This window comes from Mastigoproctus giganteus, chromosome 10 (genome assembly GCF_048544385.1).
Source record: "Mastigoproctus giganteus isolate SK-2022 chromosome 10, ASM4854438v1, whole genome shotgun sequence".
In the NCBI taxonomy this organism is placed as follows: Eukaryota; Metazoa; Arthropoda; class Arachnida; order Uropygi; family Thelyphonidae; genus Mastigoproctus; species Mastigoproctus giganteus.
Window position 1 is genome coordinate 89,143,935 of NC_143584.1, and position 16,668 is coordinate 89,160,602.

The window sequence follows — 16,668 nt, forward strand, 5'->3', positions numbered from 1 at the left end:
ATTGAGCTTGCTCAAACCATTCAAGACCTTATACACCTCAATTAGATCACCTCTCAGGTGGTGCATTATGGCCACAGAAGCCGATGCGCCAACAACTACCCCAAAAAAAAAAAAAACCTCTCAGGTGCATAGTCTCCAGATGCTGCAATTTGCAGAACCTAAGCCTTTTGTTTGACTCTCCATTCTCATTGCCCTTCTCTATACTCATTCCAGCAGCTTTACATCCTTCCTAAAATGAGGTCTTCAGACCTGTATTCAGTGCTCAAGGTGTGGCCTGACCATTGCCTTATGCAAGGGGACAATCATCTCCTTATCACTGCTAGCAGAATTCCTGTATATCATTGACAAGACACCATGAGCTACGCTTGCAGCCTGTCTGCACTGCTCAGAAAACTTCATATCTGATTGCACAATTATCCCCAGGTCCCTTTCATTCCTCACTACTCTGAGTGTAGTATCACCCAGTTGGTATCTTACTCAGGGGTTACTGCTACCTATATGCAGTACTTTACATTTGTCAATGTTAAACTTCAGCTGCCACCTCTCAGCCCATCTGCTCAAATTTTCTAGATCCTGTTGCAGTAGTGTACTACCATTACTGTCATTAACAACCCTGCCAACCTTCGTATTGTCTGCAAACTTTGACATTAACTGTGACTTCACCAATATCATTGATAAATACAGAAAAGAACAATGGGCCTAACACCAAACCATGGGGTCTCCACTAATGACATTAGTCCACATAGAGCAGTGTCCATTGATTACCACTCTCTCCCTTCTCCCACTCAACCATCCCTTTATTTGCAGCAATTTGTAGAGTAGCCTTCTGTGTGAAGCTTTCCTAAAATCCAAGTATATGATATCAAAATTATTCTTTGCATCCAGTTCCTTTGTGACCACATCATAGTGTCCAATCAAATTTGTCAGACAAGACTTCCCCTTAACAAACCCATGCTGTGTCTGAACTGTAACTGCTGTCTTGTCTAGATGATCCTGCATTGCTTCTTTAACCAGTTACTCCATTATTTTCCCTGGAACAGAAGTTAAACTAACAGGTCTGTAATTACTCGTGTCACCCTTTGTGAATTCGGGGCACATTTACACCTCTCCATGCATAGGGACTTCCTGTGAATCCAAGGAAGCTTTTGTAATTATGGATAACGGTTGGCTTATTTTCTTTGCAGCCTCCTTTAATATAACTGGATAGATCCATCCATGCTAGGTGCTTTTCTTATTTTAATTTCAACGATTGCTCCTCCACTTTGCTCTCAGTTATTACAAAGTCATTTAGCTCCCTGCTGGGGTTTGATAAGCTTCTGCTGACCGGGCTAGCCAGGTGGGTAAAGTGCCTGCCTGGCAACCCAAAGGTCGCCGGTTCAAATCCCACCTCAGGCTTGGATCGGGGTAAAATGGAAAAACTTTGGGAGGCGCATTATGGCCACAGAAGCTGATGTGCTAACAAAAAAAAAAAGAAAAAAAAAAAAAAAGATAAGCTTCTGGCCTACGCTTCCTTACAGACATTCCTCATGTGTGAATGTAGATACAAAATACTTATTCCGTTTGTCAGCTACCTCAGCAGGTTCATTAGCAATCGAACCTTCAATGTCAAGTGATGGGAGGAGTTATGTTCCTCATTTTTGATTCATTAACTTGTTTAGTTGATTGATTCAGTGGCTCAAGCATGTGTTACTATTGTACTTTTCATGTGTGCTCTGTACATTTGGATTTCAGTTATTTTGTTTTATTATTTTCCTTTGGTTTATCAGATTTTAGTGAAATATGTGTGGCTATGAAGAAGCATTATGCCAAAAAAAAAGGTGAAAATAGAACATTTCAAAAACAATGAAAAAATAATTATTTTAGTGCTGAAAACAATCAAAAGTTCAACCATCTAAACTGCTTACAAGTTTTGTCCACCTGGAATTCAATTTCTCTTTTTTTCATTAAGATAAACTGAAAAAAAAAATATATATAAAGGCTAGTTAAAAACTGTGTTGCAGGAAGATTATAAGAAAAACTTAAAACAATGAGCTAGGATCTGTACTTAAGTAGCAAAGATTTGCAATCAAGTGTGACTGTTTTTTATGCAGTCCTCTGTTGCAGCTTCACTAGCGTGATACATTGCCATCTGCCACATATTTGGAAAGATCTGGAAGAATTTATAATGGCCTCTTCATTTTAGGCTGTAGTTAGCTGATCTCAGTTGGAGAAGTAGGTTTTTTCTCCATAAGTTATTCCAAGTTTTTCAGCCTGCAAAACACACTCTTCTGCAGAGAAAATACATATATGTGCATGAATGACAAGCTCCAGTACTCTTAAAATAATAATTTGATTTAATTTTACTTCTTATGCTGTAGTATTAGGACTTGCAAAGTCCAAAAAGTCTTTAAGTGACAATATCCTAGTGAGAAAATGTGCAATGAAATGGCAGAATTGTTTGGTGACAACAACATGGCTGATGAATTTGAAACTGTGCATTTATCTCATTAAACTGTGGCAAGGAATATAGCTAAGGAGAATGGCTGAGGTGAACTTGTGATGGAAAAATTGAACAACATTATTGAAACATTTCTCATATGTGGGTGAAGGTAAAGACCAAAAAAGATACATGTCTGCTACTGATTTTTGTTTGGGCTGTTCAGTGAGTTCTTGAATCAGTGAGAACTATTTAAACTTTCTTCCGTTTGTGGAACAATTAATGTGATTGATATTTATGATGCTGTGCAGAAAAGTGTATGCATGGCAAAATTTGCAATGTTTTGACAAGTATAAAGCCCAAATATTGTTATGAATGTAACCAAAAATTTATGGTTGGTAAGTGAGATGGATTGTTGGACCATTTAAAACAAAAAAGGGAAAAATGTTTTAAAATTCACTGCATTATCCATCAAAATGTATAAAAATCATTGAAATAGTAAGTAACGAAAATTGTTGTAAAAGTGATAAAATTCATTCAAATTCACACATGAGGAATTCTGTTGGGAAGGGGATGCCAGAAGATTATCATATTTTAAGAGGGATTAAATGAATTTGTGAAAACTGAGAGGAAAGTGGAGGAGAAATTGTTGAAGTATTAAAAGGAGGCTGCAAAAGAGGTAAGCAAACCTTTAGCCTTGATTACAAGAACACACCTGTATGCAGAGGAGAGGTCACTATGGAATGGAGATGTACAAAGGCATTCCAAATTCGCAAAGTGGAATCAAAGGGAGAGACAAATAATTGTAGACCTATTTACTTGATTTCTGTTTCATGGAAAATAATGGAATCAGTGGTTAAAGAAGAAAAAAAGGTGATGGAGAATAGATGGAAAATAATGGAGTCACTGATTAAAGAAGTAGTTCAGGACTATCTCCAACAGGAATGCAGTTATATTGCAGTCACAGCATGGATTGTTAAGAGGTAATCTTGTCTGACCAATCTGATTGGATACTCATCATCATCATCAGCCGTTTTCAATCCACTGCAGGATGAAGGCCTCTCCAGCAACTTTCCAGTTCCTTCTGTTTTGAGCACTGGCCATCCATTTACTACCCACAAACTCATGAATTTCATCTATCCATCTCCGCCTTTGTCTTCCAGGTTTTCTTCTAGCTCCTCTTGGATACCATTCTGTTATTTCCTTAGTCCATCTGTCATCATGTCTTCGAGCTATGTGTCCTGCCCAGGACCATTTTAGCTCTTTAGTTTTGATAAGAATGTCCTTTACTTGAGTTTGTTGCCTAATCCATGTGTTTCTCTTCTTATCTAACAGTCTGATTCCCAATATGATTCGTTCCATTCTTCGCTGTGTAGTTCTCAGCTTCTCTTCCATTCTTTTGGTGAGTGCCCAAGTTTCACTTCCATAAGTCATGGTGGGGAGTATACATTGGTTCATTATTTTACGTTTCAGACAAACTGGGATATTGCTCTTCAGTATGTGACTATATTTCCTGAATGCTATCCATCCAAAATTTATTCTTCTCTTGACTTCCAGCCATTTATCATTATTACAGCTAATGACTTGTCCCAGATAAGTATATGACTCCACCTTTTCAATTACTGCTCCTTCAATCTTTATTTCCCTTTCTGTGGCATACTTGTTCATCATTACTTTTGTTTTAGCCATATTCATCTTTAGTCCAAAATCCTTACTAGCTGTGCATAACTGATTAAGATTTTCCTCTAATTCGTTGGGATCGTGGCTAATGACCACAATGTCATCTGCAAATCGTAAATGGTTTAGGTACTCTCCGTTCACATTGACTCCTTTCTGCGACCAGTCTAATCTTCTGAAAGCTTCCTCAAGGGCAGCAGTAAACAGCTTCGGAGATATTGTGTCTCCTTGTCGAACTCCTTTCTCGATTTTAAATTTGCTACTGTCTTTGTCTAGTCTAATAAAGGATGTAGCACTCTCATATATTTTCTTCAAAATCATAATATATGGAGTATCTATGTCTTTCCAGTGCCCGAAACATTGCCTTATGCTGTATGGAGTCAAATGCCTTTTCATAATCCACAAATGCCAGGCATAATGGTGTTTTATATTCATTTGCTTTCTCCATTAGCTGTGATATTACGTGAAGGTGATCCATAGTTGAGAATCCTGTCCTAAAGCCAGCTTGCTCTTTCGGTTGATTCTCATCAAGTATTCTGTCTAATCTGTTAGTAATGACCCTTGTGAACAACTTGTAGATGTGGGATAGCAAGCTAATTGGTCTATAATTTCCAATTTCTGATTTATCTCCTTTCTTATGCAGCAAAACTATGATTGCATTATTCCACTGCTTAGGTGTCACACCTTTTCTAATGCACTTTGTGAAGAGCCTTGCCAGTTTTTGTGTTATGTCTCTTCCTCCCAATTTTAACAACTCTACAGTAACTTCATCTTCCCCCGGGGCTTTCTGATTCTTCATTTTCTTCAATGCATGTTCTACCTCATCAGGAAGAATATTGGGTATGTCGTATGTGTTGCTACTTTGCAATCCATCTTCCCCACTGCTGGCATCATTCCCCTGCTCCTTGTATAATTCTCTATAGTAGTCTTCTGCTATTTGAATTATGCCTTCTCTGCTGTTTATAAGTACACCATCGCTATTCTTCAGTTTCAGTATCATTTGTCTTTCTGTATTACTGCTCATGGCTGCTGATTTAATTCCTTTGTTTTCCCTTAATGCTTGTTCTACTTTTCTTGTGTTAAATCTTCTTATGTCCTCTCTGAGTCTCTTTCTAATGGCTTTGCATAACTCAGTATACTCAATTTTCTCCCTGTCAGTGTTTTTCTTGCTTTTCATTTGTCGTCTTCGGTTCATCATGACAAGTGTTTCTTGACTAATTTTTTCTTCTTTGGATTTCTTTTTCCCTATAGGTTTCTTGGGCTTTATCACTTTCAAAAAGTTGTAATATTCCTCATCGATATCTTGGTCCTCAGCAGTCTGCAGAAGCTCATACTTGTTCTTAAGTTCCAGTACATACTGCTTTTTCTCCTCTTCTGTTATCTCAAAGACCTTTGTATTATTTACACGGGTCAGTTTTTTCCTTTCCTTTCCTACATCTATATCAAGTGTACATCTTACCATTCTGTGATCACTTCCAACATTTACCTTATTCAGGATGGTAACATCATTCACAATATATCTTCTGTTAGTGAGGATGAAGTCGATTTCATTAGTAGTTAATCCATTTGGACTCTTCCATGTCCACTTTCTGTTCACCCTTTTCTTGAAAAAAGTGTTCATTACTGACAATCCTTGAGATTCTGCAAATTCCACAAGTCTTTCACCTCTTTCATTTCTTTCACCAATTCCAAAATTTCCTATTGTTCCCCTTTCTGCGCTGTTTTGTCTTTTTCCAACCTTAGCATTGAAGTCTCCCATAATAATAGTGTAGTGGGTACTATGATGCAGTAACAAAGGAACTGGATGCAAAAAATAATTTTGATATCATATACTAAGGTTTCAGAAAACACTTTTGACATTGTTCCACATAAAAGACTGCTATACAAATTTTATCAGTGTGGCATTAAGGACAAGTTGCTGCTTTGGATGAAGGAATTGTTGAGTGGGAGAAGACAGAGTGGTTAAAAGTGTGCACTGGTCTTCTTAAACTAATTAAACTTCTTAAACCAAGTTACAAAGGAGGTTAGGCAGGCGAAGGCAGATTACGAGAAATCTTTGGCAAGAGATGCAAAGAAAAACAGCAAAGATTTCTTTACTTATGTAAACTCTAGAAGGAAGGGGATGAATCAGATTGGTCCACTTGATATCGATGGGTTGACTGTTGATGATCCTGCTCAGGTAGCTAACAAACTAAATGAATATTTTGCATAGACATTCACACATGAGGAGTTATTCAGCGAGGGGAATGCCAGAGCTGTATTCAATTCTGCCAACAAGCTAGAGGATCTTGTAATAACTGAGAGTTAAGTGGAGGAGAAATTGTTGAAGATAAAGACAAGAAAGGCACCTGGGGTGGATGGGATCTATCCAGTTATATTTAAGGAGGCAGCAAAGGAAGAAAGCAAACCCTTAGCCATAATTATGAGAGCTTCCTTGGACTCATGGGAGGTACCCATAGACTGGAGATGTGAAAATGTGACCCCAATTCACAAAGGAGGATCAAAGGCTGACTCAAGTAATTATAGATCTGTGAGTTTAACTTCTGTTCCAGGAAAATTAATGGAGGCACTCGTTAAAGAAGCACTGCGGGATCATCTAGACAAGACTTCAGTTATAGTTCGGACACAGCATGGTTTTGTTAAGGAGTTAAGGTGTCATGGTTTTGTTAAGTCTTGCTTGTACAATTTGATTGGATACTATGATGCAGTCACAAAAGAACTGGATGCAGGGAATAACTTTGATATTATATATTTGTACCTCTGAAAAAAGCTTTTGATAGTGTTGCACATGGAAGACTGCTGCACAAATTGGAGTAGTGTGGCATTGTAGGCAAATTGCTGCTATTGGTAAAGGGATGGTTGAGGGGGAGAAGACAGAGAGTGGTAATCAATGGACACTGCTCATCACGTACTAATGTTATTAGTGGAGTCCCTCAGGGTTCAGTGTTGGGTCCATTATTGTTTTCTGTATTTATAAGTGATATTGATGATGGTAAATCAATCTTAATGTCCAAGTTTGCAGACGATACAAAGGTTGGCAGGGTTGTGAAGGACACTACTGATGCTATGCTGCTGCAACAGGATCTGGAAAGGTTGAGCAGATGGGCTGAGAGGTGGCAAATGAAGTTTAACCTTGAAAAAATGTAAACTACTACATATGGGAAACAGCAGCCCCAGAGCAACGTATCAAACTGAAAGTGATAGAGAATGAAAAGGACCTGGGGGTAATTGTGCAGGCAGATATGAAGTTCTCTGAGCAGTGCAGATGGGCTGCAAGAGTAGCTCATGGTGTCTTGTCAATGATATACAGGAATTTTTCTAGCAGGGATAAGGAGGTGAATATTCCCTTGTATAAGGCAATGGTCAGGCCACACCTTGAGTACTGTATACAGGTCTGGAGGCCTCATTTCAAGAAGTATGTAGAGCTGCTAGAACGAGTACAGAGAAGGGCAACAAGATTAGTGAATGGAACAAAGGGTTGCTCTTACGAAGAAAGGTTTAAGTTTTGCAAATTACAGTGTCTGGAGACTAGGCGGCGAGGTGTATAAAGCCTTGAATGGTTTGAGCATGCTCAATGCAGATGAGATTCTTCCTCTTGCTCAGAATAATCACCTGTGAGGGCATAAATTCCGGTTGAGGAAAGACAGATGTAGGATAGATGTGTGGAAATTTGCCTTTAGCCAGCGGGTAGTTTTTTTTTTTTTATGAAAACCCCAAACACGAAAGGTATCAAAACCTATAGTACTTAGTACCGTGCATGGGTTGAAAGAGAAGTATGGGGGGGGGGGGAGATACCGGAAACTTTGCTCTAGAGACTAAACATGGGTTTCGCCACTTCAAGCCTCCAATAAGCAAAGTGGTGGTATTTCACCGGTTGATGAAAGTCATCTACCACCTGAGTTGGTTGGTGGAACAGACTTCCATCCCTTGTTGTGGAAGTTGATAGCCTAAATAAATTTAAGGCTCAACTGGACAGGTATTTCAAATGAACGGAGGGGTGAAATGGAAGTGGGGGTTTTTTTTTGTTTTGGCTGATGCTACATAAGCTTGCTTTCTTGCATCATGTGCCTCTACTAATGCTAATGGTACTACAGATTAGTATGATGCAGCAGTGCATACTATTGGTCTATCTAGTGCCTTGTATTAAAACATGATATTTTTATAAGACACCCTGTATAATATGAGTTGGAAATCAGTCATAATATAAATTGGAACCACCACCACCACTCTTGGAAAATGCAGATTTCAATTTTGTATGATTTACCTCCACATTTTTTAAATATTACAGTTAGAATAAGTGTTGAATCATCAAAGATGATAGTGTCACTGTAGGCATATCATGTATTAATAGTTTGCCTGCATTATTTTAACACTCCTTAAAAATAAAATACTGTGTGCTATATGAGCTTGACTTTTTGGTTTGGTTATAGACATGCCACTACCTATTCTTATTATATAGCTTTAAAGAAATATTATTGGAACAAAACATGCACAGCAGTATACTCATTAACAGTTCATATACAACTATGACAGTTGTAACAAGAACAGTGACAATAAATTAAATAAAATTACCGAACATCACTTATTGGGAGATATGAAAAAACAAAGAAAAGAAAAACAATTTTCCTTGAACATTTGCTTTAAAAAGTTTGCTTCTTGTGAAGCTTGATCATAGTTGGAGTTTTGTCAGTGAAAACACTTTTTGGATACCCTGTGAAGGATATTGAAAAAGTCTGTTGACTGTTAGAAACAGGCATATATTCATTGGACACTGAGTTTCATGGCGTCACACTTCAGTGTTATTATGTAATTTGATACGGTCAAGAAGGAGCAGTGCAGTTACAAGTGGTGACCAATTTAAAAATGCTCTTTCCTCACCTTTAATTTTCTTCCTCATATACCACTTGTGTGTTCTGCCCCCCCCCCCCTTTTTTTTTTTTTTTTTTTATTGCTGAAGTGATATTTCTTTATATCAGACTTGAACGTCTATTTTGTCTTTAGCTGCAATTAAACTATACACTCCTTTGAGAGAATATATCATTAATGTATTTGAGGTATTATTTCCTGTGATTCAATTTTTATTATTAGTTTTTTACTAAATTTCTTAAATGTACAGATCCTTCACAGAAGGATTATGTAAAACATTAAGTACATTAATCATAAGCAACTTATTTGCACAACCTTAATTCCTGTAATTTTAAGACTGGAAATTTCTTAAGAGCTGGCTGTTATAGTGAATTGTGTATTATTGAAGTTTTAGCAGTGAAAAGTTTTAACTTTTATTAAAGAAATTAATGAAGACGCTTTGAGTCAGCAACAGTAAAGAACCTTACTCTTTACTTATTCAAGGGTGGCTACAACCGATGTTAAATGTATTCCATGATTCTATGTCAAACATATTTTTACACAACACAAAGGGCGCCTCCGTAGCCAGGTGGGCAGGAGCAGCAGTGCGTAGCACATGCTTTTTGATTAGACCGGGGTTCGAGCCCATGACCACCAAATACAGAGGATGCGGAAAGGTCAGGGAATGACCACCGCATATCCCCTGAGCAATATGGCCTTAGTTGCTATGCTCCTAAAAAAAAAAAAAAAAAAAAAAAAACAACAAAAAAACTATAAAATTGTTCTTTTTTTAGTTAGACATACCATAGTGAGTATAATATAATACACAATGAAATAAATATTTAAGTTTGTTGCATCCTTTTCAAAAGATTCTGTATTACATTCCATAAATTAATTTTTTTCTTTCCGTTTTTTTTTTTTTTTTTTTCTGTTATAGGTTCTGGAACCATTTTATATTTTCCAAGTGTTTTCTGTGATTATTTGGTATTTAGATAACTATGTCTACTATGCATCTTGTATCATTGTCATGTCAGCCATTTCACTTGCCACAAGTGTTTATCAGATTAGAAGGGTAAGGCTGTAATTACTTAAAATCATTATTGTTATTATTATTCTGAGCCTTGAAATGTTTCTGAATTGGAATATGTATTTTTTGAAAGTAAGTAGATGTACACTTTGTTCCATGTAATATTTCATTCTGTAATAACTTACAAAGATAAATGTACTTTGAATATCTGAAGAAAATTTTGACATTTAAGCCTCTGATTTGAGGTTTTCCTCTAGTATAATGAAGGAATCTGAGAATAGCATCTACATTGGAAACTTTAAAATTAGAAAACAAAACAAAAAATTACATGAATTACATATATAGTTCCAAAAGTTTGGTTTAAAATGTGTCAGTCACACACACAGTACTCTTTTCACTGTGGTTTTACCCTGGGAACTTAAACTTAGAAATTGTTAGTGTTAGATGACCTGTTTCAGCATGTTTAAGTCAGCGAGCAACTGCTGCTCCTTGTGGGTCCTTGATGGAGTGGACAGGGAACCCTTTAATACTACTGAAAATTTTCAGAACTTCTTAGTTGTTAAGATTTAGTTTAAGAAAAAGCTGCTTTCATTCTTCTGTCTAATTTTCCAGTGGAATGCCTTGTAATCTGTTAGTATGTGTCTGTTCTTTAGCATTTCAAAACTGCTTCTGTAGTAATCTCTCATTAAGGATCACAATGATGTTTCCCCCTTGTTTGCTTTGGTGATTCAAATTTGAACAGTCTTGGCTGAGGGACCTCAAGGTATTTTTTTCTTTCAGAGAAAGATTAGCCCTAAAGGTTTGCTTTGGAGTTGTGCAGGATATTAAATGGATCCCAGTGGTAATGAGTATTAAGTTTTCTGAACCAAAAAATAAAGTATTGGGAATTTATTCAGAGTAAGCACAAAGTTCAGGCCTTTATTCAGAATTTAAAACTCTCTGGAGTGAGAGGAAGACTGGCTATGGTCCATAATCTAGTCCTTTAATAAAAGGATCTTCATTTGGCATCAGGTATTAATGCCTTTGCATTTCTGGCAGATTGGTACAGCATGGCTCTATAGTTTTTGTGTTAGGGTTCCGATATTCATGAGTTTTTGATTGGTTGGTTCACCTTATGTTTGAAGGGTTGAAGTTTATGTAGTTTAGTGATATATTGGTCTTTTGGGCAATCTAGGTGATACTGTTGTTATACATGTGGATGTATGGATCAATTTCATTCTAGTTTGCTCAAAAGAGTTTGGTATAGTCCTTTGAATATGATAAGCTCAGAATCTCATGGTTTTTATAAATTCTGAGTAATTTTATATGGACTGTGTTAATGATGGTTGTTGATCTGATTTCTCTCATTGGGTCTTGGAGAATTCATGGTTTTTTGTTTTTATTTTATTTTTTTTCTTTGTATGATTCTATGGAATCTTCATTGTAGAAGAAATTGTGATGTGAAGGTAATCCTTTATTGCAGAAGAATCAAAGTAATAGAACAGTGAATTTCAGCAGTGTGGTGTCACAGCATTTAATAATGCTTAAGTAGGCATAAAAAAGTATACCTTAAATAGTTACATGGTGCTGTTTGGTAGGCACACATGTGCACATGCACTAAAACGATCAAAACATGGTAAGTTCAATGTTTTCCCTAGAACTGTGTTTTATTAATAAATAAAATGTGAAATTTTCATTTTTGTACTCTCAGTAGTTATTTTTTTTTTTCAAAGGAGTTTGGACCTAAATGGCCATTTAAGTGTAATTTTAAGTGTAAAATTGCTATAGCACAGCCAAAGTTAAACATTCTTCTCTCTTGCTGTCTCTTTTTATTGAATTAACAACATTATGAACATCTTGGATATGCACTATTGCAGTGGTCTCAACCTTTTATGCTTCACGTACTCCCTGGAAATGTGTATGTAACTGGCGTACCCCTTGTATAGATAGATAAAACTATAGTTATAGTATAACAATGGGAATAAAATAAAACATATATATATATATATATATATACACATTAAATTTTGTATTCATAAATTGCATATATTGATAAACACAAAGAGTGACAAACAATTTAACAAATCTTATAAAATTATAAACATTTTACTGGGTAATCAGTGAGATGGTTACACTTATTTATATGCTTGTACAGTTCATCAATGGTTTATATGCTTGTACAGTTCATCAATGCTTGTACAGTTCATCAATGGTTGAAGATGACTTGCAACTCTACCTTAACAAGATAACGTAGAGTTGCAAGTCATCTTCAACATCCAGCCTGTTCCTATATTTATTTTTTAAAGCAGTTAAAGATGAAAACCAGTTTCACATAAATAAGTTGTTATGAAAGGTAACAATATTTGACTGCAATTCTTGACAAAGTTGGATATTCCTTCTCCACTCCAATCCAAAAACTAATCAATGGCTTTTTGGAATGAATGCTTTTTAAACTATTGTCACAAGATATCTCAATCAACCCTTCTTTATTGGATATTCCTTCTCCACTCCAATCCAAAAACTAATCAATGGCTTTTTGGAATGAATGCTTTTTAAACTATTGTCACAAGATATCTCAATCAACCCTTCTTTATTGGACAGTGGAAACTTTCATTTTTCCAAATGAAATGTGAAGGGGTCTCGAATCCATTCTTGTGTTTCATCAGGAGGTGGAAAATACTGCCCTATAAGAGTTTTAAGAGTGCTTAAGTGAACGATTATTTGTTGTCTGATGTCTTCAAAGTCATTTGCTCATTTTCTCTAAGAAATGAATCTAGTCGCTGAAATCGGTCACAGCTGTTCTTTTTTTAATTCTGTTTTTCCAGAGAAATTTTTTTTACCATGGCCTCTCTTTTCTTTTCAGCATAGAACACATCAATGTTGTCTCCTTGCAATGATAAGTTCACTTTTTCAAAAATATCAGTGAAATATGCTAACCGTGGAAGGCATTCTAAGTCTTGTAGTCTCAAAGAAAGTCGAAACTTGTGGTCCATGAAAAAAAGCGTACTTCATTGTGGAGTTCAAATAAACAGCAAAGAACATTTCCTCATGACAACCAGCATACTTCTGTGTGAAGCAGCAATCTCTTATGCAGGCTACCCATTCCTTCACACATAATTGAAAAAAGGTGAGACTTCAATGGTCGGGTTTTGATGAAATTAACCATTTGTACACCTTCATCCAGAACTCTTTTCAAATCATCAGGGGGAAATTTAGCTATCAGCGCTTCATGGTGAAGACTACAATGAGTGAACTTACATTCTGGTGCAACTTGTTTTATATGACCTGCTAGTCCTGTGATATAACCACTCATTGCTTTTGCTCTGTCAGTACTTATAGAAATACAATTTTTACATTCAAGGTTGTTTTTGGCAAAAAATGAATCAATCATGTTAAAAATATCCTCACCCGCAGTAGAAGTTTTGAGAGGCTTACAAAATAAAATATATTCAAATATTTCTCCTGAATTTTCCACCCACAAAAACAAGTAATCGAGCTAGCCCAGCTACATCTGTCGACTCATCCACATGTATCGCAAATCACGGACTACATTGAATAGAGGCGCCTCCGTAGCCAGGTGGGATGGAGCAGCAGTGCGTAGCACACGCTTCTTGATTAGACCGGGGTTCGAGCCCGTCACCACCAAATATGGAGGATGCGGAAAGGTCAGGGAATGACCATCGCATATCCCGGAGCAATATGGCCTTAGTTGCTAATGCTCCTAAAAACCAAATAACAAACAAACAAACAACATTGAATAGCTTGAATGAGTTGGTCCTTAATATTACAGGCCATATCTTTAATTCTCCTGGAAACTGTGACATTTGACAAAGGAATGGTTCTGACAAGGTTTGCCTCTTTTTGACCAACTATACAAGAAACTATTTCTTCTGCTGCTGGAAGAATGAGTGACTCGCCTATTGTGTGAGCCTTTCCGGCTTTGGCAATTTGAAGGCTTACTGTGTAAGATGCTCTAAGTACACTTTCATTTTATTCTATGCCAGAATAATGCTTAATTATGGTTTTTCTACTGCTCAAGTCTTCCAAAAGACATTCAAAATAACCTAAGAGCTTATTTTTTAAGTGCTCATGTTTTGTTTCAAAGTGTTGCTGTAAAAGAGACAGTTTCATAGAATTTTGTGACAGGACTTCAGTGCAAAAAACGCACTGTGGATTTGGTTCTACTAAATTTCCGGTCCATGTAAAGCCAAATTGTAAATATGATTCAGGATATTTACATTTTTTAATTTTTTTTAACACTTGATTGTTTAACTTTTAACATTCTTTTAGTTACTGCTGAATCCACCTCTTTACTCACATGGGATGATGACGTAGTCATAGATGTAGAAGCAATCGGCTCTGGCTCCACGTTATTTTTCTTCTTAATTATCCATTTATCCATGTTTCAGGGCACTTTAAAACCACATTCATTTAACTTCACAGTAAACTGAAGACTTAAAATAACTTTAAGCACAATCACTAAAATAACTTTAAGCACAGCAGATGAAATAAATCACAACAAATACATAGAGCAGTAAGAAGGCACATTCACTCACTTAGAATGGATTGACTGGGAGATCAGCTGTTCGGGTAGGTTCGGCTCTCAGGTAGGGAAGAGAAGGGAGGATTGACAAACGTGTTTAGTGTCACTCAGTTCTCAGAAATTATTCAGTAGCAGTGCTGCCAAATTAGCGATTTTGTTACTAGATCTAGCGACTTTTGAACTCTCACAGTGTACCCCCAAAAGTTTTACCATGTTGTACACCCATGTTGAGAACCACTGCACTATTGTATTGAAAAATACAGATTTTCAAATGTTTATTATGCAAGTGTGTATTAATATTTTTAAGCAAGTTTTGCAAAGAATTCAAGAGTAGTGTGACCATCACAGATACAAAATTTCATTTACCTAGCTGAAAGAATTAATTCAAGGATTTTTTAAAATCACTCCATTTTTAATTTTTAAAAAATGTTTATCACATTACTACATTATTTATTCGTTGAGTTTGGCTATTGACTTGAATGGGCAACCTTTGTTTATCTGCAGATCAGATGAAATAAGGCCAATTGTGTGTGTGTTATTATCATTATACAGCAAACCCCCGCTATTCACGGGGGTTACGTTTCTGAGAAATGCCGCGAATACCGAAAACGCGAATACTGAGTTATGGCTCCCATAGTAATAAAGGGGTTCCGTTCCAAAGTATGAAATATATAAGAAAAACTAGTCTAAAATTTTGTCTATGTATGTATTGTATGTACCTTCATAATATGACTATGTACATAGACAGTACATAGTGAAATGCAAGCATATGGCATCGAAATGAAAATAAGAAACAATTTAATATTAAATGTAATATTTATTAGAAATTTCAAACAAATCTTTCAAACCAGCGTCTTTGCTAGCTAAAAACATTATCCCGTCAGTACTATCACCAGTTTCGCTAAAGTATTGATAAAGGAGTTTTGCCTTTTAACGAAATGAGTGAACTTAAGGGAATTTTATTTTGAGTTCGGTCTTCTATCCACAGATTTAAAGCCTTTTCCATTTTTTCTAATTTAACATCACGAGTTACAGAGCTAATTTTTGAAGCAATTAGCGCGTTTTCACGGACACTACGGTGGATTTTTTCTTCCGATTTTTTGATTGATCGTACCGTTGACTCATTGATTTTATAATGTTTTGCCACGGAGACACTTTCACCATTAGAAATTTTGTCTAATAACTCAATTTTATTCGCTAATGTCATCACCTTCTTTGATCTTTTCACATTTCCCTTGTTATTCGTAGCCATATTTTTGTACGGGTTAGAAAGAATGTCCAAATAAAGTCACTTTCTTCCATTAACACACTGGAAAAAGTCTGTTTTACACTGCAAAACGGTAGATTTATCATTTTTGTAAGCATATCAATTTATAAATTGATAAATTTATTCAATTTATAAGCATATAAATTAAAAGCAAACGACGAAATCTTCCATGACAAGCGCATAACACATACTGAACAAGGATTAGCGAGAAACATCCACACTCGCGATTTTGTCACCCCTCTCTCCTCACCCACTGAGCGCTGTTTTGACCGGGAAAGAAAATTTTAGCCACGCCAATGTTTTTTTATGGCGAAAAATGTTCAAGGCGCTTTAAAATTCACATTTTTTTAGGTTTCATTTTATATTAAATCAGCGACCGCGAATACGCGAAACCATGAATACAGATACCGCGAATAGCGGGGGTTTACTGTACATTCATTTTACAAACATGTATTTTAAAAATAACAAGGGTAATTACTAAAACTGTATCAGGAATATTATAATTGCAATGCAGTTAAACCAAATAGTATGGAAATATAATAAATCATGACATATGAAATTATTAAATGATAACACAAGAAATGAAAATATTAAACATTGTATTAATGTGACTTTTGGACATTTTTCACAAGAGTGCCAACGTTTTGATAATATTCATGTGGCTTTTCATAAACTAATTTGAAGATTGTTTTCAGTCTTTATATTTATATTTCATTTTCAAAAGCAGCTGCTCACATCTATAAATGTGAGAAGCTCTTTTGTAATTTTTATAGGTACTCCCAAATAAGTACATTTTAGAGAATGTTGATGGTTAATTTTAAAGGAAAAGAATATAGTCTCACTCTCCAATGACAGAAAAAATAAAAGAAAAACATGAATGTGTCAGACAGAGTATGAGTCAAAAAAGTGAAAAT

At 35.9% G+C, this 16,668-nt stretch overlaps 1 protein-coding gene across 5 annotated transcripts in view; it reads left to right on the forward strand.

The window, feature by feature from the left end:
* Positions 1 to 16,668, forward strand: part of LOC150079142 (polyamine-transporting ATPase 13A3-like) — a 750,840-nt gene that overhangs the window by 254,218 nt on the left and 479,954 nt on the right. For all 5 annotated transcript variants that reach the window (XR_016547547.1, XR_016547548.1, XR_016547549.1 and 2 more), the window contains exon 8: positions 9,876 to 10,010. Coding sequence is in view for 2 of the 5 variants with exons in the window: in XM_090383358.1 (XP_090239484.1) it covers positions 9,876 to 10,010 (135 nt within the window). In the remaining 3 variants the exon portion in view is untranslated. The remainder of the gene's footprint in view (positions 1 to 9,875; positions 10,011 to 16,668) is intronic.